This window comes from Dermacentor albipictus, chromosome 1, assembly GCF_038994185.2.
Source record: "Dermacentor albipictus isolate Rhodes 1998 colony chromosome 1, USDA_Dalb.pri_finalv2, whole genome shotgun sequence".
Lineage (NCBI taxonomy): Eukaryota > Metazoa > Arthropoda > Arachnida > Ixodida > Ixodidae > Dermacentor > Dermacentor albipictus.
In genome coordinates this window covers 497,680,540-497,704,306 of record NC_091821.1, presented here as the reverse complement: position 1 = coordinate 497,704,306, position 23,767 = coordinate 497,680,540, and the positions used below count along the sequence as shown (strand labels likewise).

General features: G+C 48.7%; 1 protein-coding gene across 9 annotated transcripts in view; it reads left to right on the top strand.

Annotated features, from left to right (window-relative positions):
* Positions 1–23,767, top strand: part of LOC135908829 (phospholipid-transporting ATPase ABCA3-like) — a 324,046-nt gene that overhangs the window by 135,117 nt on the left and 165,162 nt on the right. For all 9 annotated transcript variants that reach the window (XM_065440659.1, XM_065440663.1, XM_070532568.1 and 6 more), the window contains one exon: positions 14,820–15,072. In XM_065440659.1, the coding sequence (XP_065296731.1) occupies positions 14,820–15,072 (253 nt within the window). The remainder of the gene's footprint in view (positions 1–14,819; positions 15,073–23,767) is intronic.

Below are 23,767 nucleotides of genomic sequence, written 5' to 3'. Positions count from 1 at the left end.
AGTAAACATTCTTGGAAGGCGTAACTGACGCAGAAAAGGTACATCTGTAAAGCCACAGAAAGAACAGCAGTTCACGACGGGACACAAAGGAGGAACCACACACAATTTGTGCTAACAACTTCAAGCGCTGTTTATGTGATAATGAAGCAGCTAGACCGTCAGTCATTCCTTACAAACCTGTAAAGCCAACCTGACCACATCTAGCCTTTCGGGATGCTCTCATCAGTAGTATGGCCCCGCGAACATATTCCACGTGGCCTTATAGTCGCCTTCCATTTTTATTCATGCTGTTTTCTCGAAAGCAAGCAGTTTAAAGTTTTGGTGTCAATGCGGCAGTGTACGTGTGCCGCCGAAAGCTTGCTTGGTCGCAGAAGCGATGCATGACGGAATGATGGTGCAGATTTAGCGCGCCGCTGGCATCAAGACAATGCGCGGCCGCCGAGGGAAGGAAGATAACGAAAGTGAACAGCTTGGTAGCTGCTCACGGAGCCATGCCGATGGGGACGGTGCCATCATGACGAAATCTGAGACAGCGATATTGATGGATGCAGCGTTTTTGTTTTCTTTTATTCTTTTATTCTTTTTTTTTTACAGCGCAGTCGTTAAGAGGAAGCTTTAACACAGGCCCTACTCCGACTCGGCCTATTCAAATAGATGTGAAACGCCGAAACGCTTTTCTTAGATAACCCCTGGACCGATTTTAATGAAATTTGTTGGATTCTGGAGAGAAAGGTAAATTCTAGTGACTATCGGAAGCGGAATTTCTATTTAGGGCCTGAATTTTGGTAAAAGATATTCAACAATTCGAAAGTGCGAAAAGTACACGAGCACGAAGTTTACAAATTATTAACTCCAGATCAAGAACTGATATCGCGGTTCTGTAAACAGCATCTATTAGACAATTCCAATATGCCGATTTATATCTTACGTGAAGTCGTTACGTTGTGAACAAGGGTTGTGGAAAAGCTGTATTTCCATATTACTAAATTTTTTAAGATTCATGCGTAATATATCAATTTTGTCTGCTTTAGATGTGCTGTTAGATGCAATGTACATAATTTTGATATCAGTTTTCTTTGCCGGAAGAGCGTTGTAAACTTGATGGTTTCGTTTTCTTAAAATTTGCAATTTTGGACAATTTTGAATAAACAAATGATGACCTAATTCAAGAATTCGAAACCAACAGACACTAGATTTTAAGTTCTTATTTTAAATGCAACAAACCTTGTCAAATTAGATGCAGTGGCTGTCGAGAAAAACGAATTCTCCTTTTACATTTACTTAGATAGGACCACCAGAGCTAAAGCTTCCTCTTAAGGGCTACTTTCTCCACTATCGCGTTCGCGTGTAGAGCCACATCCTGAAGGTAGCGTAATACCGGCCCGGCCCGCAGTGGTGGTGAAGCATGCGTTCAGCGCTCCCCATATGTGTGCTGATCCCGAATGTAACGCCATGCCGGGGAGACCCGCGGCGGAGGTGAAGCAGGCGTTAAGCACTCCCCATACGTGGGCCGATCCCGAAAACAGTGCAATGCGGGGCCGACATACGGTGGAGGTGCAGTTCACCATTAAAGGACCCACATACACAGCTTTGCAGGTCATGTTTCTTCACAGAGTGGAAGGGCACTGAGATTTTTTAGTTATCCGCGTTTGTCCTGCATGCGTCTGCGATGAAAACAAGAAGCAGGTATGCCTGGAAAATCTAAGGTGGTGGAAGCAGGTGGTAGCGGAGAGGTTAGCATACTCAGCCCCTGCACGTACTTATATCTGCATTGACATGGGTTCGTGGTAGTGATAGCGACCAAAGCTCTACTTTTTCTGCGTACTCTAGTCATTGTGAAACTAAGGATGTGCTTAGCATGCCCAGTCACTGAATGCAAATTGCAGCAGTTACGAGTGGTGAAATCCCCGCTGGGGCTGACTGTGAAGAAAGCTTCCTTTCTCTGTCCACTCTCATGATGGTGAAGCTAAAAATGAGGAGGAGGCCTGACGGACACAATGTTGATCGTCACCATAACAGAATGGATGGACGACCTGCGGAAACGACAAGGCACACCAAGTTTTTAGCACTTAATTTGTCCTACAGTAAAGCGCTACAATGGCTAGTATGCCCTCATGGGAATGGTAGACCGAACTGCTTCTCACTGCTAACACTGGACTGATACTAATAAAATACTCCGTCCGCAGGCACCACGCTACACTGAAATTAGCAAAACAATGTCAGTTTATAAACTGATATTGCCAATTATCTGGTGTCCTTCTTGTGTGTGTGGAGGGCATAAAGGTGCTGGCAATGAAATGGTAGTATTTTCGTTTTTGCTGCAGTTGCACACAAACAAAATTTTTTGAAGTAATGCGACAGCGATCTACCGGCGGAGAAGACCAATCCACAAATTAAAAATAATTGCTGGTTTCAGATCTTCCAATTTACTTTGCGCTTAGCTACCATCTGTTATATTTTTCTTTTTGTGCTCTTATAAAGAAGAAAACTCCACATTACTACAATATCAACAACCGTACACAAAATAGACTGGCTTTGAAGCTGTGACCACGCACCGCACTTTTCTACATTTAGCACATGTAGTATTGGGCAACAGGTTTGAACAAAATGATTAGGTTTTCGGTCAAAGCACTGTGACAGGCGGGAAAAACTCGTTGTCATGCCCGGTCGAAACAATACCATCTGAAATCTTATTTACTTATATTCATTTTTGAAAAATTACTATAACCGTTTATACATTTGCTTCGTATGAGTTATACACTAGCTTGCCTCGTCAATCTCAAAAATCCATTCTCTTTTCGGGAGACGGCCTACGTGAAAAACGACGCAACATGACAGTAAAACATCCAGCAAGGCTCTATCCGATGATTGGCGAAATAGTGCGCTGAGACTGTCTCGACTAGCGTGCGAGTGAAAGTTGCATAATGATAGTTGTCAGCTTGTGTTGCCTCTAGCACGAGCGAGTAGTGTTAGCAATGACATTGGTGTGAAAATGGTCAGCTCAGTCTGCGATTTGTTCATGTGATCTCCGCATTGAACGTCGCAGTTGTCACGATGAGAGTACTTCTGTGACATTATCAGCCCAGTGGGCTGGGAAGGCTCGAGTGGTAGCTCACCTTGAGGAGTATCAGGTAACAATTATTAATGTACATACTTTCCGATGATGAAAAAGATGCAGAAACACCACTGGTGTTGTCTAACTATTCGTAAACAGGCCCCCCAAATTTCGATTGGCCCACCCCCAAACATTATATAGGCCCACCCCCAAATTTCAAGTTGGCACACCCTCAAATTAAAATTGGCCCAGCCCCCAATTTTAAGTCGGCCACGCCCGATTTTTTTTCGCCCAGCCTTAAACTTGGAGTTGGCCCATCCCCAATTTCAATTGGGCCACCCCTAATTTTCAAGTTGGTCCACCCACGAATTTCCATAAATCGTCCCCCAAAATTCCAGTCGAAGCACCCCAAAATTTAGGTTGGCCCACCCCCATATCACCCCCAAGTTCAGATTGACCGACCGCGAGATTGCCCCCACATTTAGGTAGGACCAACCCCATATCACCCCCAAGTACAGATTGGCCCGCCTCCACAACACCGCCAAATATATATTGGCCCACTCCAACACCACCTGCAAATCGAGGTTGGCCCACCCCCATATCAGCCCCAAACTAATGCTGGCCCACCCCTCGATCACCTCAAATTTAGGATGGCCCACCGCAAATCATACCCCAATATAGGTTAGTCCACCCATCACCTCCCCCCCCCCCAATTCAGCTTGGCCCAGCCAAACATCACCCCCATGGTTAGGTTAGCGCGTCCCCATGTTACCTTCAAATTTAGGTTGGCCCACCCCCATATCATCCTCAAATCCAGGTTGGCCCACCCCCATATCAGCACCAAACTTAGCCTGGCCCACCCCGTCTATCTCCTCAAATTTAGGATGGCCCACCGCAAATCACTCCCAAATTTGGGTTAGCCCCCTACCCCCCCCCCCCTCGATTCAGCTTGGCCCAGCCCCATATCACGCCCATGGTTACGGTTGCCCACCCCCCATATCACCCCCAAATTTAGGTTCTCCCACCCCCATGTCATCCCCGAATCCAGGCTGGCCCACCCCCATATTCCCCCAAACTTAGGCTTACCCACCCCTATATCACCTCAAATTTAGGTTGGGCCACCCCCATATCAGCCTCCAATTCAGCTTGGCTCACTACCATTTCACCCCAAATTTAGGTAGGGCCACTCCCATATCACTGCTAAATTCACCTTGGCCCAAATTTATGCTAATGCCACTTCCAATTTCAAGTTGGTCACCCCAACCCTTTTTATGAAGACCCATATATTTATATGGGAAATGCGTCAAGCTTTTGGCGTTACAGGTACGATATTGCACGATCTTGCTACCAAATTACTGGGGTACTCGACAAAGAATGCTGCGCATTAAAAGCAAATGCACCGAACGAAGGACATTTATTCAAATGGTTTTTTACGGCCACACCTACGGATTGATACCACTTGGCTGTAGGGAACACATTAACAGTAGCTACTAATCCAGACGCTGCACATCTCCTAGTTGGTACATTTCTTATTTGGATGAATATTTAGAAATAATTAACGTTCGGGCAGCGACTCAGCCTAGCAGACCCTTTGTTCCACACGAATGTTGCATAGGAATGGCACTGGCCGCCGGGTAACATTGTGGCACAGCTGGACGTCATTCGCTCGGAGTGTGTGCCATTAAGGACAGCCGAAAGTCGAAGAAAACGGACCTTCCAGAAGAACGCAATAAGAATAGCCATCTTGTTCTTGCAGGTCCCACGCTACAAGCACGAAAGTTTTTTTTTTCATAACACAAAGCCATGCGCAAGCTTCTATTTATGTTGTCCAATGAATAAAACCTTTATAAAAGCGATGACTTAACAAATGAACACGATACTGCTACGTTTTCTGAAGGAAAAACAGAAAGCATAATATTTCAAGAGCACCACTGGAAAACCAGAACCGAAAGCAATTCTAGAGTTTTGTGTTTATGCCATTTGATAGGAGACTATAAGCCCTATGCGGCTTTCAAAAAATGCGCTGCTGAAAAACCAAAACCAAAACCGAAAGCAAATCTTGGGTTTTGTGATTCTGCCTCCTAGTGAGAGACTACAAAACTAGGTCCTATGCTGCTTAAAAAAAAAAAAAACGCTGCGAAGGGGGAATCGAACCACGGCCGCCCGTGATGCGGGACGAAAGGTGCTCGCTATTCTACCACTCGGCCACGGCTACCGAGGCTTCGCCAAGGGGTACGCTCATATTTTTATAGATACCACGGCAATTTTCACGACAGTGTTACAAAAATCGCTTTCGGGAACAATCTTACGCCATATGTGGAGAGTCGAGAGAGGCATCAATCGAAAGCTGAGTCTCCGAACTACATACGCTGCACTGCGTATTACGATAGACGGCATAGTTTTATTACAGTCATCGTTCTTGCCTCAAAAATCGAGCACAAATTTTCGTCGTTTCCATAGGCTTCCATTGCTAAAACTTTAAGTGCTGTGGGAACAAAATTTTTACGTGCCATAGAGTGATCACTGCATTTGGCTCGTGTGGATTGTCTTCCAGAACACGTCGGTCACCTGCGTTTTTTGATAATCGACCTGCAGCTTTTGTTATTCGCGAAAAACCCGCTTGTTCCATTGAAAACGCGCTAGCTTCGTGCCGGGGCCGCTTGGGGCGCTAGTTGGTACGTGTCCAGAAAAGCTGGATATGTGCACGTACTTATATGTGCATTGACATGGGTTCGTGGTAGTGATAGCGACCAAAGCTCTACTTTTTCTGCGTACTCTAGTCATTGTGAAACTAAGGATGTGCTTAGCATGCCCAGTCACTGAATGCAAATTGCAGCAGTTACGTGTGGTGGAATCCCGCTGGGGCTGATTGTGAAGAAAGCTTCCTTTCTCTGTCCTCTCTCGCGATGGTGAAGCTAAAAATGAGGAGGAGGCCTGACGGACACAACGTTGATCGTCACCATAACAGAATGGATGAACGACCTGCGCAAAGGACAAGGCACACCAAGCTTTTAGCACTTAATTTGTCCTACAGTAAAGCGCTACAATGGCTAGTATGCCCTCATGGGAATGGTAGACCGAACTACTTCTCACTGCTAACACTGGACTGATTATAAGAAAATACTCCGTCCGCAGGCACCACGCTACACTGAAATTAGCAAAACAATGTCAGTTTATAAACTGATATTGCCAATTATCTGGTGTCCTTCTTGTGTGTGTGGAGGGCATAAAGGTCCTGGCAATGAAATGGTAGTATTTTCGTTTTTGCTGCAGTTGCACACAAACAAAATTCTTTGGAGTAATGCGACAGCGATCTACCGGCGGAGAAGAACAATCCACAATATAAAAATAATTGCTGGTTTCAGATCTTCCAATTTACTTTGCGCTTAGCTACCATCTGTTATATTTTTCATTTTGTGCTCTTAAAAAGAAGAAAACTCCACATTACTACAATATCAACAACCGTACACAAAATAGACTGGCTTTGAAGCTGTGACCACGCTCCGCACTTTTCTACATTTAGCACAAGTAGTATTGGGCAACACGTTTGAGCAAAATGATTAGGTTTTCGGTCAAAGCACTGTGACAGGCGGGAAAAACTCGTTGTCATGCCCGGTCGAAACAATACCATCTGAAATCTTATTTACTTATATTCATTTTTGAAAAATCACTATAACCGTTTATACATTTGCTTCGTATGAGTTGTATACTAGCTTGCCTCGTCAATCTCAAAAATCTATTCTCTTTTCAGGAGACGGCCTTCGTGAAAAACGACGCAACATGACAGTAAAACATCCAACAAGGCTCTACCCAATGATTGGCGAAATAGTGCGCTGAGAGCGTGTCGACTAGCGTGCGAGTGAAAGTTGAATTATGATAGTTGTCAGCTTGTGTTGCCTAGCACGAGCGAGTAGTGTTAGCAATGACATTGGTGCGAAAATGGTCAGCTCAGTCTGCGATTTGTTCATGTGATCTCCGCATTGAACGTCGCAGTTGTCACGATGAGAGTACTTCTGTGACATTATCAGCCCAGTTGGCTGGGAAGGCTCGAGTGGTAGCTCACCTTGAGGAGTATTAGGTAACAATTATTAATATACATACTTTGCAATGATGAAAAAGATGCAGAAACACCACTGGTGTTGTCTAACTACTCGTAAACAGGCCCCCCAAATTTCAATTGGCCCGCCCTCAAACATTAGATAGGCCCATCCCCAAATTTCACGTTGGCACACCCTCAAATTAAAATTGGCCCACCCCCCAATTTTAAGTCGGCCACGCCCAATTTTTTTTAGCCCAGCCTTACACTTGGATTTGGCCCATCCCCAATTTCAATTGGGCCACCCCTAATTTTCAAGTTGGTCCACCCACGAATTTCCATAAATCGTCCCCCAAAATTCTAGTCGACGCACCCCAAAATTTAGGTTGGCCCACCCCCACATCGCCCCCAAGATCACATTGACCGACCCCGAGATTGCCCCCACATTTAGGTAGGACCAACCCCATATTACCCCCCAAATACACATTGACCCGCCTCCACAACACCGCCAAATTTATATTGGCCCACTCCAATACCACCTGCAAATCGAAGTTGACCCAACCCCATATCAGCCCCAAACTAATGCTGGCCCACCCCTCGATCACCTCAAATTTAGGATGGGCCACCGCAAATCATACCCCAATATAGGTTAGTCCACCCATCACCTTCCCCCCCCCCCCCTATTCAGCTTGGCCCAGCCAAACATCACCCCCATAGTTAGCTTAGCGCGTCCGCATGTTACCTTCAAATCTAGGTTGGCCCACACCCATATCATCCTCAAATCCATGTTGACCCACCCCCATATCAGCCCCAAACTTAGCCTGGCCCACCCGTCTATCACCTCAAATTTAGTATGGCCCACCGCAAATCACTCCCAAATTTAGGTTAGCCCCCCTACCCCCCCCCCTCGATTCAGCTTTGCCCAGCCCCATATCACGCCCATGGTTAGGGTGGCCCACCCCCCATATCACCCCCAAATTTAGGTTCTCCCACCCCCATATCATCCCCAAATCCAGGCTGGCCCACCCCCATATTCCCCCAAACTTAGGCTTACCCACCCCTATATCACCTCAAATTTAGGTTGGGCCACCCCCATATCAGCCTCAAATTCAGCTTGGCTCACTACCATTTCACCCCAAATTTAGGTAGGGCCACTCCCATATCACTGCTAAATTCACCTTGGCCCAAATTTATGCTGATGCCACTTCCAATTTCAAGTTGGTCATCCCAACCCTTTTTATGAAGACCTATATATTCATATGGGAAATGCGTCAAGCTTTTGGCGTTACAGGTACGGTATTGCACGATTTTGCTACCAAATTGCAGGGGTACTCGACAAAGAATGCTGCGCATTAAAAGCAAATGCACCGAACGAAGGACATTTATTCAAATGGTTTTTTACGGCCACACCTACGGATTGATACCACTTGGCTGTAAGGAACACATTAACAGTAGCTACTAATCCAGACGCTGCACATCTCCTAGTTGGTGAATTTCTTATTTGGATGAATATTTAGAAATAATTAACGTTCGGACAGCGACTCAGCCAAGCAGACCCTTTGTTCCACACGAATGTTGCATAGGAATGGCACTGGCCACCGGGTAACATTGTGGCACAGCTGGACGTCATTCGCTCGGAGTGTGTGCCATTAAGGACAGCCGAAAGTCGGAGAAAACGGACCTTCCAGAAGAACGCAATAAGAATAGCCATCTTGTTCTTGCAGGTTCCACGCTACAAAGCACGAAAGTTTTTTTTTTCATAACACAAAGTCATGCGCAAGCTTGTGGTTATGTTGTCCAATGAATAAAACCTTCATAAAAGCGATGACTTAACAAATGAACACGATACTGCTACGTTTTATGAAAGAAAAACAGAAAGCATAATATTTCAAGAGCACCACTGGAAAACCAGAACCGAAAGCAATTCTTGAGTTTTGTGTTTATGCCATTTGGTAGGAGACTATGAGCCCTATGCGGCTTTCAAAAAATGCGCTGCTGAAAAACCAAAACCGAAAGCAAATCTTGGGTTTTGTGATTCTGCCATCTAGTGAGAGACTACAAAACTAGGTCCTATGCTGTTTAAAAAAAAAAAAGCGCTGTGAAGGGGGAATCGAACCCCGGCCGCTGTGATGCGGGACGAAAGGTGCTGGCTATTCTACCACTCGGCCACGGCTACCGAGGCTTCGCCAAGGGGTACGCTCATGTTTTTATAGATACAACGGCAATTTTCACGACAGTGTTACAAAAATCGCTTTCGGGAACAGTCTTACGCCATATGTGGAGAGTCGAGAGAGGCATCAATCAAAAGCTGAGTCTCCGGACTACATACGCTCCACTGCGTATTACGACAGACGGGATAGTTTTATTACAGTCATCGTTCTTGCCTCAAAAATCGAGCACAAATTTTCGTCGTTTCCATAGGCTTCCATTGCTAAAACTTTAACTGCTGTGGGAACAAAGTTTTTACGTGCCATAGAGTGATCACTGCATTTGGCTCGTGTGGACTGTCTTCCAGAACACGTTTGTCACCTGCGTTTTTCAATAATCGGCCTGCAGCTTTTGTTATTCGCAAAAAACCCGCTCGTTCCATTGAAAACGCGCTAGCTTCGTGCCGGGCCCGCTTGGGGCGCTAGTTGGTACGTGTCCAGAAAAGCTGGATATGGGTGAAGGAACCGTCGAAGGGTTTGAAAAGAAGCGGATAAGAGCACTAATCCAGGCATCCTTGCGTTGCTCCGAAGCCATGTCGCAGCCTGCTGGGAACGAAAATACGTGGTCAACGGCAGAGAGGCAGGCATCGCTTTCGGTTGACACGGGCGAACGGGAAAGCGACTCGGCATCGGTGTGGCGGCGGCCAGACCTGTAGACAACGCGCACGTTGAAATCTTGCAACCGCAAACCCCAGAGGGCTAATCGACCTGAGGGGTCCTTCAACGTGGACAGCCAACAAAGTGCATGGTGGTGTGTAATCACGTCGAAGGGGCGGCCATAGAGGTAGGGTCGAAATTTACCAAGTGCCCAGATTATGGCCAAACATTCCTTCTCCGCAACGGCATAATTCTTGTCGGCTTTGGTGAGGGTGCGGCTTGCATATGGGACGACGTAACCGTCGAATCCAGATTTGCGTTGCGCGAGCACAGCGCCGAGTCCAACACCGCTGGCGTCGGTGTGTATTTCGGTCGGATCTGTCGGGTCGAGGTAACGCAGTATAGGCGGCGAGGCCAGTAGACGACGCAAGTCTTGGAAGGCATTGTCACAAGCGGACGACCAGGCATAGTCATTCAAGTCGCTCCGTAGAAGCTGATCCAAAGAAGCGGTGATGGACCCAAAATTCTGAATGAAGCGGCGAAAGTAAGAACACAGGCCAAGGAAGCTGCGAAGTTCTCTTACGCAGGAAGGCTTGGGAAAATCAGCTACTGCACGGAGCTTGGTGGCGTCAGGAAGAATACTGTGTTTAGTGCGCCAAAGTGGCATTTCTTCAGGTTGAGCTGAAGGCCGGCGGCAGTTAGGCACTACAACACTTCCTCCGGCCTACAGAGATGGGTGGGAAAATCGGGCGAAAAAATAACCACATCATCTAAGTAGCACAGGCACGTTTTCCCCTTGAGACCACGTAAAAGATTGTCCATCATACGCTCAAATGTTGCGGGGGCGTTGCAAAACCCGAAAGGCATGACACGAAATTCATATAGGCCATCTGGTGTTAGAAGGTCCGTTTTAGGTTGGTCTTCGGGTGCCATAGGGACTTGCCAATAGCCGCTGCGTAAGTCGATAAAAGAGAAGAACTCCGCGCCTTGGAGACAGTCAAGGGCGTCGTCAATTCTCGGTAGAGGGTAAATATCTTTACGAGTTATTTTGTTAACACGACGGTAATCGACACAGAATCGAATCGATCTATCCTTCTTTTTAACAAGAACAACGGGAGATGCCCAGGGGCTATCCGAAGGCTGAATGATGCCGCGCTTGAGCATGTCAGCTACTTGGTCGTCGATTACACGGCGCTCTGTCGCGGATACGCGATATGGTCTTTGTCCCAGTGGCGCATTGGTACCCGTGTCGATGCGATGACAAACAGTTGACGTGCGGCCCAAGGGAACCTGCTGGCAGTCGAAAGACGAGCGGAACTTGTCGAGAAGGCGTAGAAGCTGGGCGCGTTGAGCAACAGTCAACGTGTCGGCGATGGCGCTATGTAAAACATCGAGCGAAGTCGGCTCCTGCGTGGGGTTACAGGTCACTCCGGCGACCTCATGAGTGGCGCTGGGACCAGTTGGCATGTCAATCACGGCAGCAGGGTCGACACACTGGGCACAGCCAACGCACTGCCCACGAAGCAGCGTGAGAGGACAGGATAATCGGTTGGCGACGAGCAATCTGCTGACGCCGGCATGAACGTCCAAAAGAGCGAAAGGCAGCGGGGAACATTTGAGACGAGCGAAAATTGCACATGGCGTAGAAAGTGCGCTGGCATCAGCAACAATGTTGCATGACACTGTGGCAAAGGCAGATGAGTGCGGTGGAATCGTAACGTCTTCGGCAACAAATACTTTATCTTCAGGTTCACAAGCATCAAGGAGCGGGGCATTCCACTTCCACTTCAGCACGAGAACAGTCGATGATGGCCTTATTAGCGGAAAGGAAGACCCATCCCAAAATAAGATCGTGGGAACAAGAACAAAGCACCAAAATTTCGACGATGTAGAGGAGGCCGTTGATCACAACGCGAGCAGTACACGCAGGTGCAGGCGTGATGCGGTCTGCGGTGGCAGTACGAATTGACACGTTGGACAGTGGCATCGCGACTTTTCTGAGCGAACGGCAAAGTTTGGCACTAATAACTGAAACTGCGCCACCAGCGATGGCGTCCACATATACGTCAATAGCATTAGTCGCAGAAGGGAGAGGCCTTGGTCTGTACGTGGGTGACGCAGTTCTTGCCTCTGGAGTTGCAACGATTAGTTTTCCCGTTCCGGCGTAGAAGGACGACGGCGCATCAGCGAAAGCGAGCGGCGTCGAGGCGATGGCGAACGGCCGTCAACAAGAGGACGGTGGTCCGAGTAGGAAGACATGTGGCCGGTGCTCTGAGACACGGAGGATGACGGAAATGGGGAAACGTATGGTGCGGCGTTGAAGCTACGGTGGTAGGACGTTGTGTAGTGACGACTAAATCGTGCAACGTGGCCAGGTACACCACTTGCAAAACACATTGGCCGGTTGTCAGGAGTGCGCCATTGTCCACTACTGTACCGTGGCTGAACGAAGTGAGGAGCTGGACGCAGTGGCACGACCGATGGGGATGCGGAGGTGGTGGCCGCGCGAGAGCATCGGCATAGCTGAGAGGTGCAGTCACATCGGGAAAACAACGGGAGTCGGCACAGCTGGAGTCTCACGGGCAGAAGGGAGAGCTGAGTACACTTGCCCCTGGATGACCTGGCGAAAGTTGGCCGGCAAAGGCGATGGTGGTGGCGTGGCTGAGGACAGCAGCGAAAGCTGACGAGCGACCTCAGCACGGACGAACTCCTTTTATCTGGCCAAGCAGGGAGTCCATCTCAGGAGCCGCGGTCATGGCCGCGAGGGTTTCGTCGGACGCAGGGGGCGCCGCGTGAGAAGGCGGTGTCTGCAGAGCTCGTCGAAACTCTGGCAAAGCTCAATGACCTGAGAGATAGTGCCTGTGTTTTTGGAGAGGAGCATATGAAAGGCTTCGTTGGAAATGCCCTTCATGATGTGACGTACCTTGTCTGCCTCTGCCATCGTCGGGTAGACACGCCGGCAGAGGTCGACGATGTCCTCTATGTAGCTGGTGAACGTTTCACCAGTTTGCTGAGATTGGCTTCGTAGGCGTTGTTCAGCGCGAAGTTTGCGCATGCCAGGGCGGCCCAAAACTTCTGCGAAGCCGGTTTTGAAGCTAGCCCATGTGCGGAGATCGGCTTCCTCGTTTTTGAACCACAGCTTGGCGACGCCCGATAAATAGAAGAGCACGTTGCCGAGTTTTAGATGATCGTCCCATTTGTTGGTGTTGCTGGCGCGTTCATACGATTCCAGCCAATCTTCAACGTCTTTCTCATCGGTGCCGCTGAAGATATCAGGATCCCCCTGATGCTGGGCACCGGCACAAACGATGGCTGGAGTTACCGGTGGGGATGTCGGGCTGGGGTTGTCAGGCATGACGGATGGCAGAGTTCGGGTGCGTAATTCAAGGTTGGGGAATACCGTAGCACCTCCACCAGAATCTAATATGAATACAGTACAAGAGAGCAACAGGCAGCGCGTCTCAGCAAGAGCAATATATATATATATATATATATATATATATATATATATATATATATATATATATATATATATATATATATATATGTGCAGGAAAGAGGCGAACTTTTTCTACGCAAGACGTGTTTATTTGACGTTTACGGCTGGTGGACCAGCCTTTGTCAGAGTAAAATGCCCTGACGCTGGTCCATCTGCACACGCTGCACGCCTAGCTCTACAGAGTCCCTTTTATTTATAACTATCTGAAAACCATGTAATAGCACAAATTATCGGCACATGAGCGTAATTATTACCATGCAATAAATTTCAGTTGACATTATTAAGATAAATCAAGCGACCAAAAGGCTTTTCAAAGCTGAAGCGGCGAAGTCCCTACAGATCCGTGAAGTTCCTCTCTAGTGTTTCCACTCGGAATAATGCCCCGTACCAACGTCACGTGTACAAACTAGCGCCGGACTTGGTGTTCAGTTATTTTAGTAGCAAACACCACACGGAAAGCGGACGTGTCTGTGGTCGGGGTTCGCCGCCTAAATAGCATGTGTTTTTTTTTCGCTCTCATTGTTGGTTATTTTATTGTTTGCAATGAACAACTTATTACTTGAGAGAAAATGTTTCCCGTGCACAATGGTACATACTTGAAAAAAGAAAGAAAGAAAAACTAAAGGCAACATAGTCTAGATTGCAGTGCAGGATAACTCACCCTGTTCGGCTGCCGGTCAGGGACCACAGTTTGTAGCAGGCGCTAACCAAACTTTCAAACTTTTCATGTGAACGCGAGCAGAGCGCGCGCTTGGTAGCCATATAAGCGCTTAGGCGATTGAAAATTCAGTGTGTTCTTTTCATGTCGTTTCGCTTCCGTTTTACCCAAGCACTGCAAATATCACTTTTGTGTTTACACACACAAACACGCACGTGTATGCGCTATGCGTGTACTTAAAACGCAGAGGACTTCTGCACACTGGTGTGTAACGCAAACACTTCAAAAGATAACACTAACTGTGAGCGAAATTAGAGTAAGGGGTCTGTCAACCTCAGTGAAATAATTTCAAGTGGTTTCAGTACTGGAAAATGTGCTAAACACAATATTGAAGACAAACTACGCTCCCCATGACGTGACACCAAGAAATCCTACACGATACAGAAGCTTAGTACGATGTAATACCGCGTTCCTAGTTTTTCCAACCGTTTCAAGGACTGAGTGCCCTCCGTAGTTTTATGAGTAAGCTTCGAGATTACATATTCTCACAGGAAGAGCACTAAGCGGATTGCAGGCTCTTCTGCTACATTGTGCCTAAGCTATACTGTCAGCACCTGCACCATTGTGGAAAACGCGCATATGTATTTCTTCAAGTAGTGCGACTCAATAACTTGTGTCCAGAAGGCCCACTTGTGACGCAGGGACAAATCGTACCATGTGCGGTATTCTTAATTCTTGTAACCCTTTTCTGCTATCATTTTTTGCAGAAGCAGGCTTTAAGCTTCGAATTGGCGTGAACCCTAGCCAGTTTCCGTTCGAGAGGCTGCTGAAGGCTGTGCGACATTGGGCTCCCGGATCTTTCGCCGAACACTCTGAGGGCGATGAGATGACGATTTCGCTCGAGACTCGTCAGAACCAAGACATGCTTGCTGTCATCAAGGCTCTGGAGGCCAAAGCGTACGAGCTACAAATCAAGAGCGTCGCCGTGTCTGTGGCCACTATGAAGGATCTCTACGTGAGGTTTGTGTGACCCACATTTTGAGCTAATATTTCATTTCTGCGTAAGCCACCCTACCGTCTTTTCATCTCAACGCATTCAGTCGTGAACGTTCTTTCCAACATGAACGGTGCCAAGAAAAACGTTGGAAAACCCCACTCTAGTGACTACCTTAAAATAATCAGTGTGCACCTCAGTAAAAAGCCCGCAATACGCATGTAGACACTAGCTAAATGAAGGAGTCACGACACCAACAAAAAATATTTCAAAGCGTTTTGATTTAAAAACGCTTTTATATCTTTTGGTCACTCTCCTCACCCCTTCATTTCGCTATGTATGATGACCACGAGACGGGTTGCCGTCGCACACTCGACTTCACCCGTATGTGGACAATATCAGCACGAGACCTCACGTGCGCGGCCATAGGACATTGGTAGCAGCATTGGTAGGCTTGAGGACATTCAGGTAAAGACCCATGAAGGGACACTTTTTGTGAAATTCATAATGTTCGTAGTAGCTGAAATAACAGCAACAAGGAGTCTTTGCAGGCCCCCCTGTCGCTTTTTTTTACATGCTCAGCCTGCTTTCGGATATGAACAACGACCTACTGTTCCGTAAGCTGTACCTTTAGTAAGAATGAATACATATAGTCTCCGACATCGATATTTGATGTTTTCTGTTTTGCACGGAACAAATAAAATTCAAACTGCTAATATTTTATAGGTGACGCATTAACATTTCTTGTTCACAATCTAGTGTAGGTTAAGCTTGGTTGCCTCCATCCGTTATAAATATAACGCTATAATGTTTCTTGTAGAGTGAAAACAAATATATTTAGATTGAAATGGTGTATAAGGTAAGTATACACGAACTCGAATTGAAGCTTATTTTCGTGAACTCACAACAAATAGCGAACATGTAGAGAGAACACATTAAGAAAGCCAAACCACAATTAAGTTGGTACGTCTGGTCCAACTTTGTACATCTCACATGATCTGTTGCTCAACCTAGACATAGGCATTGTCAGCTAATACGACGCGCTGCAAACTCGTGATGCTTTTGTGTTTGGTGCGCACATCTTTCAGATGGCAAAGAGCGGGATTGACAACCGAACGCTCCAATCTGCGAAATACAAAAGTGATATCCAAGTGGCATAAAGTCACGTAGATCCATGAGTGCAGGGAAGCCCAAACTAATCTATTGGAGCAGTCAGGCGTGCCTTTGAAGGCCTTGGTATTATCAGAAGAGATGAAGATTATTTCGCAGAAAGGACCTGTAGTCGCTTTTCCACACACACACACAAACACACACACACACACACACACACACACACACACACACACACACACACACACACACACACACACGCACGCACACACACACGCACACACACTCAAACACACACGCACGCACGCATATATATATAATCATGAAACGCGTAATGCGGAGACGTAGGACCATTCCCTATTTTCCGGAAGTTGATTTTTGAGCCACTTTCATTTTCATTAATTTATCATTTGTTTAATTCATTTAGTAAGTACAAGTAATTTTCCATATGATGTCCTTGGTGTCACTGTTTGTTGGCTTTTTATTATATATTATTACAATATCATCGAGCGATGCTCAAGGGACGAGCCGCCGCGAGAACGACGACGAAATGGGTCTTTGCCCTTGGCGCGAGCGAATGTCGGCCTGGCGCTCTGGCTCCAGTCCAGCGTAAATAGCCTGTAAATAGCCTCTTTTGTCTGTGTCTTTCTACACATAACATTCTGGTGGAGGCCAGCGATCCCCGTCCTCACCGCGGAACTCCGGAGTGGTCGGTACATCGAGCTTGTCACCATGCCTCCCGGTGACGAGCCCGCCTCTGCAACGGCTTCGGCTGGTCCGACTGCTCCAATCCACCGGTAGGCCAGCATTGCGACCTTGGTGTGTTCTCTGGCCTGGAGGGACAGGACGTTGACGAATTGATCAAGCTATATGAACATGCCAGCGCTAATGACAGGTGGGACCCAACCATTATGCTCGCCAATGTCATCTTTAATCTTAGCGGACGCATGACGACGAGATAAGCAGCTGGGACACTTTCAAAGAAAAGCTACGGGAACTGTTCGGTGACCCCATTGGGCGCAAGGTTGCCGCGAGAAAGGCTCTTGCGTCTCGTGTACAGTCATCTACAGAGCCGTACGTTTCGTGCATCCTCCAGATCTTGGCTCTATGCCGCTAAGCTGACGATGCTTTGTCTGAATCAGACAATGTGTCACATGTTCTAAATGGCATCGCCGACAACGCTTTCAATTTGCTTGTTTTCGGCAACGTCTCGACAATCGACGCCATCATTAAAGAATGCCGTCGCCTTGAAAAAGCCAAGAGCCGCCGTATCACACACCACATCACGCGCCTACCCAACATGCTACGTCGTCATGTGAGGGTCGACCGCGTCAGGCCACCACCTGTGACGTCGTCACGCGTATTGTTCGCCGCGAGCTCGAGGCCGCCAGTTCACCAGTTTTCTCCGTGACGCCTCCCGATCCGCCAGCAACCACGATTGCCATGATTCAGGCCGTAGTCTGACAGGAATTTGAGAACATGGGTCTGAACTCCGTGTGTTCAACATCTCAACCCAGCATTCCCCAGTTCTCTACCGGCCCTCCTCGTCCCCGACAGTCCTTTTCTGCCCCATGTCGCCGCAACCCATCCGAAAGGCGTTCTCCTGATGACAGACCGATCTGTTTCCATTGCTGTCGCATCGGCCACGTCGCCCGTCACTACCGCAACCGATGGCCACCGCCTCCTCGTACATACGCCACCACTTATTCCCGCACCTTTGGACCTTCAGTTCCCTATGCCACCCGCCATGAACCCAATGCCGCTGATGCCCCTGCTCCGAACATACGCTACAGCCGCTCGCCCTCACCTCGACGCCATCAGTCTCGTTCGCCCCAACCCCGCCGTTTCTCTTCGCCGCCTATCGCCTCCTGGGCCCAGCCGGAAAACTAGGCACTGCAGCTTCTGGAGGTGAAACTGCGTTGTCGACACTGCCCTCAAATCCTCTGCTCACGTTAAACACGAACTAAAACCTTCTTGACGTTGACGTTGATGGCTATCCTGTCATGGCACTCATCGATACAGGGGCACATCTTTCTATTATGAGTGCTGCCTTCCGACGACGACTGAACAAGCTCCTCACCCCAGCGTCGGCACGCGTCATCCGCGTTGCGGATTGCTGTACTGTGCCTATCATCGGCATATGTACGGCACGTGTTAGCGTCGCCGGCCGCCACACTCCTGTCCTCTTCACCGTGATTGCTCATAGACACCACGACCTCATTCTCGGCCCCGATTTTCTCTCCGCGCATTCTGCTCTTATTGACTGCTCTGCCAGGACCCTTCGCCTTGAGTTGCCGATTCTCGCAGAACCTTCTGGCGCACCCCAGTACCGCCTACGCCCCACCGGCTTTATTCGCCTGCCGCCAAAATCAATAGCCTATATTGAACTCTTGTTTTCCCCACCAGTCTCTGACGGCGAGTACCTCGTCACTCCTCTGCCCGACATTCCACTACAGTATGACGTTACCATGCCTCACAGTATACTTACTATTACTGCGAACCGCACTTTTATGCCTATCTTTACCTTTGGATTGGCAAAGCAAATTCCACAGCAAGGTATTTGCCTTGCCAACGTTGATTGTCTCGGCGACCATCACGTGGCAACATTATCGACCGATGCTTCCTGCGAGCTTAGCAGGCCCATCGTGCCAGCCTCGGCCGCCGATCCGAAGATACAGAAAATGATCGCGACGGATCTGTCTTCTGCGCAGGCTGAAGACCTTTACCAAGTATTATCGTCCTGCAGAGATATTTTCGACTTCGACGATCGCCCTTTAGGCCAGACGCTCGCCGTCAAGCATCGGATTCTTACTGTCGATTCACCGATGACTGTATCGAGCTTCTGCGTCGGAACGCCAAGTAATCCAAAGTGAAGTGAACAAAATGCTAGACAAAAACATCATTCAGCCTTCTTCGAGTCCCTGGGCGTCACCTGTAGTGTTAGTTAAGAAGAAGGATGGCACGTGGCGCTTCTGTGTAGACTACCGTCATCTGAACAACATTACTGAGGACTGCTACCCGCTCCCACGTATTGACGACACCCTTGACTGCCTCCATGGTTCCAGCTATTTCTCTTCTATTCATCGTCGTTCTGGATACCGGCAGATTGCTGTTGACGATATGGACAGAGAGAAAACCACCTTCATCACACCTGATGGCCTATACCAATTTAAAGTAATGCCGTTTGGAATATGCAACGCCCCTGCCACCTTTGAGCGTATGATGGACTCCTTGCTCCGAGGTTTCAAATGGTCCACATGTCTCTGTTACCTCGACAATGTCATCGTCTTCTCGCCCACGCTCGACACTCACCTTGAGCGTCTAAAAGCTATACTTATACTAACAGTGTTTGCTGGCTTCTTATGATATAACTAATAAAAATCGGGCCCCTCGGTCAGCCCCCTTTCTTCTCGTTTATTACATAACGAAAGTCTCGAATCCGGCATCATTGATGCTTTGAGGTAGCATGTGTGGGTTTATTGACCAGTTGCCTTCACCCAAAAAGTTCACGTTCTCGTGACGCCTGTGGCAAAAAGGACGTTCCACGTCCGCCGCCAAGGTTTGTGAGTGGTGGCGCTGGCTAACACTGCCAGGGTTCTACTAGGATACATCAATACCCAAGAAAGTGGACGGGAAAACGGCGCCGCGGTAGCTCAATTGGTAGAGCATCGCACGCGAAATGCGAAGGTTGTGGGTTCGGTTCCCACCTGGGGCAAGTTGGTTTTTTCATCCACTTTATTTTTCATTATTTATCGTTTCTTTATTTCACTGATTAAGCACAAGTAATTTCCCCTATGTTGTCCTTGGTGTCAGTGTTTGCTGGCTGCTTATGATATAGCCATATTTGATGTATTTCGAAAGGTGAAGCTGCAGCTTAACTCGTCCAAATGCCGTTTCGGCCACCACCAAATTACTGTTCTGGGCCACCTCGTTGACGCTTACGGAGTACAGCCTGATCCCGACAAAACTCGCGCTGTCCGAGACTTTCCGGTTCCGAAGACAGCCGCAGACGTTCGAAGTTTTGTAGGGCTATGCTCGTACTTTCGTCGTTTTATTCAAGATTTTCCGGCAATTGCTAGACCGCTCACTAATCTTTTGAAGAAAGGCGTACAATTCTCGTGGGGTACTGCAGAAGCCGCCGCCTTCTCTCGTCTCGTTACCCTTCTCTCCTCCCCACCCATTCTCACCCACTTCGACCCTGATGCCCCTACAGAATTGCGTACAGATGCCAGCGGTCATGGCGTAGGTTCCTTCTTAGCCCAGCGTCAGCGTGGCCAGGATCACGTTATTGGTTATGCGAGCCGCCTCCTCACACCATCGGAAGGCAACTATTCCATTACGGAACGAGAATGCCTTGCTGTAGTCTGGGCGGTTGCGAAGTCCCGTCCTTACCTTTACGGTTGCCCTTTTTCCGTAGTCACTGACCATCATTCTCTCTGCTGGCTCTCATCGCTAAGAGATCCTACCGGCCGGCTTGGTCGATGGGTTTTGAGGCTACAAGAATTTTCATACTCCGTGGTCTACAAGTCTGGCCGCCTGCACCAAGACGCTGACAGCTTGTCGCGTTACCCTGTTGACGACTCTGACTCCTCCAATGTTACCAGTGCTGCTTGCGTATTCTCTGTGTCGCAGCTGCTTCATTTCGCCGACGAGCAACGTCGTGACACCTACATCAGAGTCCTCATCGACCGTTTTGAACACTCTCCGGCCGACGCCACTCTACGCCTCTTCGTCCTCCGCGACGGTACTCTGTACCGTCGTAACCTTCATCCGGACGGCTCTGAGTTCCTACTTGTCATACCTAAACATCTCCGCTCAGCCGTTCTAGAAGAGCTTCACGGCGCACCAATGGCAGGACACCTCGGCGTATCTCGAACCTATGACAATGTACGTCGCCGGTTTTTCTGGCCGGGCCTTGTCGGTTCCGTACGACGTTACGTCTCCGCTTGTGAATTTTGCCGACGACGCAAGAAGCCTTCCCAGCTCTCCGCTGGTTACCTGCAGCCGCTCGACATCCCTGCCGAGCCCTTTCATCATGTCGGCTTGGACCTTCTCGGCCCATTTCCGGAGTCTACATCAGGAAACAAGTGGGTTGCAGTCGCAGCGGACTATGCTACTCGCTACGCCGTAACTCATGCTTTTCCGGCCAGCTGCGCTACTGATGTTGCGGACTTCCTCCTACATTATATCATTTTGATGCATGGCGCTCCGCGTCAATTGCTAACTGACCGTGGCGGTACATTTTTGGCCAAAGCCATTGACGACATCATGCGTGCCTGCTCAATACAGCATAAATTTACCACCTCCTACCACCCTCAAATGAACGGCCTCACTGAACGTTTGACCCGCACCCTTACAGAGATGCTATCCAAATACGTTTCAGACGACCACCGTGACTGGGACCTGGCTCTACCTTGCATTACCTTTGCGTACAACTCTTCCCGTCTTGACACTGCTGGCTTTTCTCCTTTTTACCTCTTGTATGGCCGTGAACCGACGCTACCACTGGACACTGTGCTTCCGTCCACCACGGCATCAACTAGCACTTATGCCTGTGATGCTATCGCTCATGCTGACCATGCTCGCCAACTTGCGCGCGCTCGTCTACAAGTCTCTCAAGGCAAACAAAAGCAACGCTACGACCTCCGTCATCGTGATGTCCATTTTGTGCCCGGCACCCTCGTGTTGCTTTGGTCACCATCGCGTAAAGTTCGCCTTTGTCGTGCTTGGCGTGCTTGGCGTGCTTCGCCAAGTGACCGACGTCACCAACTAAATCGTTCTAGTCACGCCCACTAGGTCCTCTGCTGTGACAACAGTGACGTTGTCCACGTCACCCGACTCAAACCCTACAACTCTTCACGCGCCTTGGATATTTAACAGCACCGTGACGGCGCTTTTGCCACCGGGGTGTAGTATTACGATTTCATCGAGCTATGCTCAAGGGACGAGCCACCGCGAGAACGACGACGAAGTGGGTCTGTGCCCTTGGCGCGAGCGAATGTCGGCCTGGTACTCTGGCTCCAGTCCAGTGTAAATAGCCCGTAAATAGCCTCTTTCGTCTGTGTCTTTCTACACATAACAATATATATTGTAATGACGACTTTATTCCAGCTTAGCTCGTGCTACTACCACGAGGATCAAGCTGTCCTGCTGGTGATCATATATGCAGATGAAAAGATGTACAATGGATGATAGGTCGAGATGATGAAGTTGAAAGTAAGGCATGTGCTGCGCTCACAATAATTCCCTCACTCGCACTAAGCGGCCGCCTGGGCGCGCGGGACTATTATGAAATGCGTCGAGTATATGCTTTTAGGTGAGAGACATGCACTATCTCTGCCCCACGTCAATGATAATCAGATGCATTCTGAGGTGCGAGACGCGGTAATTGACAGGTGATGTCTGCTCAGTGGCCATGTAAGGTCCGATAAAACGCCTGAGAAATTTTTCGCATAAGCCGGGAACGCGCACAGGAGTCCAAAGAAGAACTTCATCGCCAGGAGAAAGAGTCACAGCACGGTGCGCCGAGTCGTAACAAGATTTGCGAGCGTCCTGAGAGATGCCGCTGTGAAAGTGGGGGAAGCGACGGCAGTCCGCAAGGCGAGACAGAAGCAGTTCCGAGAAAGGAGCTGCTGGGGGTACAGGAGTCGAAACTAACGATACATGAAGAACGAAACTTGGTAATCGGCCATAGGCGAGGAAAAAGGTGAATAGCCGATGGTACGTTGCGTAGCCATGTTATAGGCGAATGTCAGGAACGTCAGGATTGCATCCCAGTTCGTGTGGTCGAGGCGGATGTACAGGCGCCGACAAAAGTGGTGTACTCCACGCAGTCCATGCCGCGGGAGCTGGAGCAACGGCAAACTGCATCGCAACACCATCTACAGGCAGCATCTGTGATCATGTCTGCCGATAATAAAGGGCACCCATTGGCTGTCTCGATCCCAGATGCCTCCTGTAGACGGCGTCGCGATGCAGTGTGCCTCTGTTCTGGCTCCCGCTGCGTGGACTGCGTGGAGTATGCCACTTTTGTCGGCGCCTGTAGAACGCAATCGTGTCTGAGAGGGTACAATGAAAATGCTCCGCCAAGCCACTGGACTGGGAATCGTAACTGGAAGTCGTCTTGCGAATTGTGTTAGACGCACGCAGAATTTGGGTAAGGATAGAAGAGAAGACTCTGCGGCGGTAGCTGAGAAGAACGCGCGGAGCGCTATGGCGTAAGGAATTGTGTAGAAAGAAATAGGCGACTTCAGCAGCACTCCCGGATGGTAGAGATGCTGTCTACGCGTAGCGTGTTAGATGGTCTACGGCCGTTACAATCCAACGATTGCCATGTGAGGTCGTGGGAAGAGGACCATACAAGTCTATTCCAACTACTTCGAAAGGCGAAGCGGAACAAGGCAGAGGTTGTAAAGAGCCAGAAGGAGCTGTTGTTGGTCGTTTGCCGCTTTGACAGCAAAAGGAGGGTGCAACGTACTTCGCAACGGCTGAAGACAGGCCAGACCAGGAACAACGACTTCGTATTCTGTCGTAAGTCCTGTGGTAGCTTAAATGACCGCTCGTCGGATGATCGTGAAACGCTTCGTGCACCTCACGTTGCAGAGAACGTGG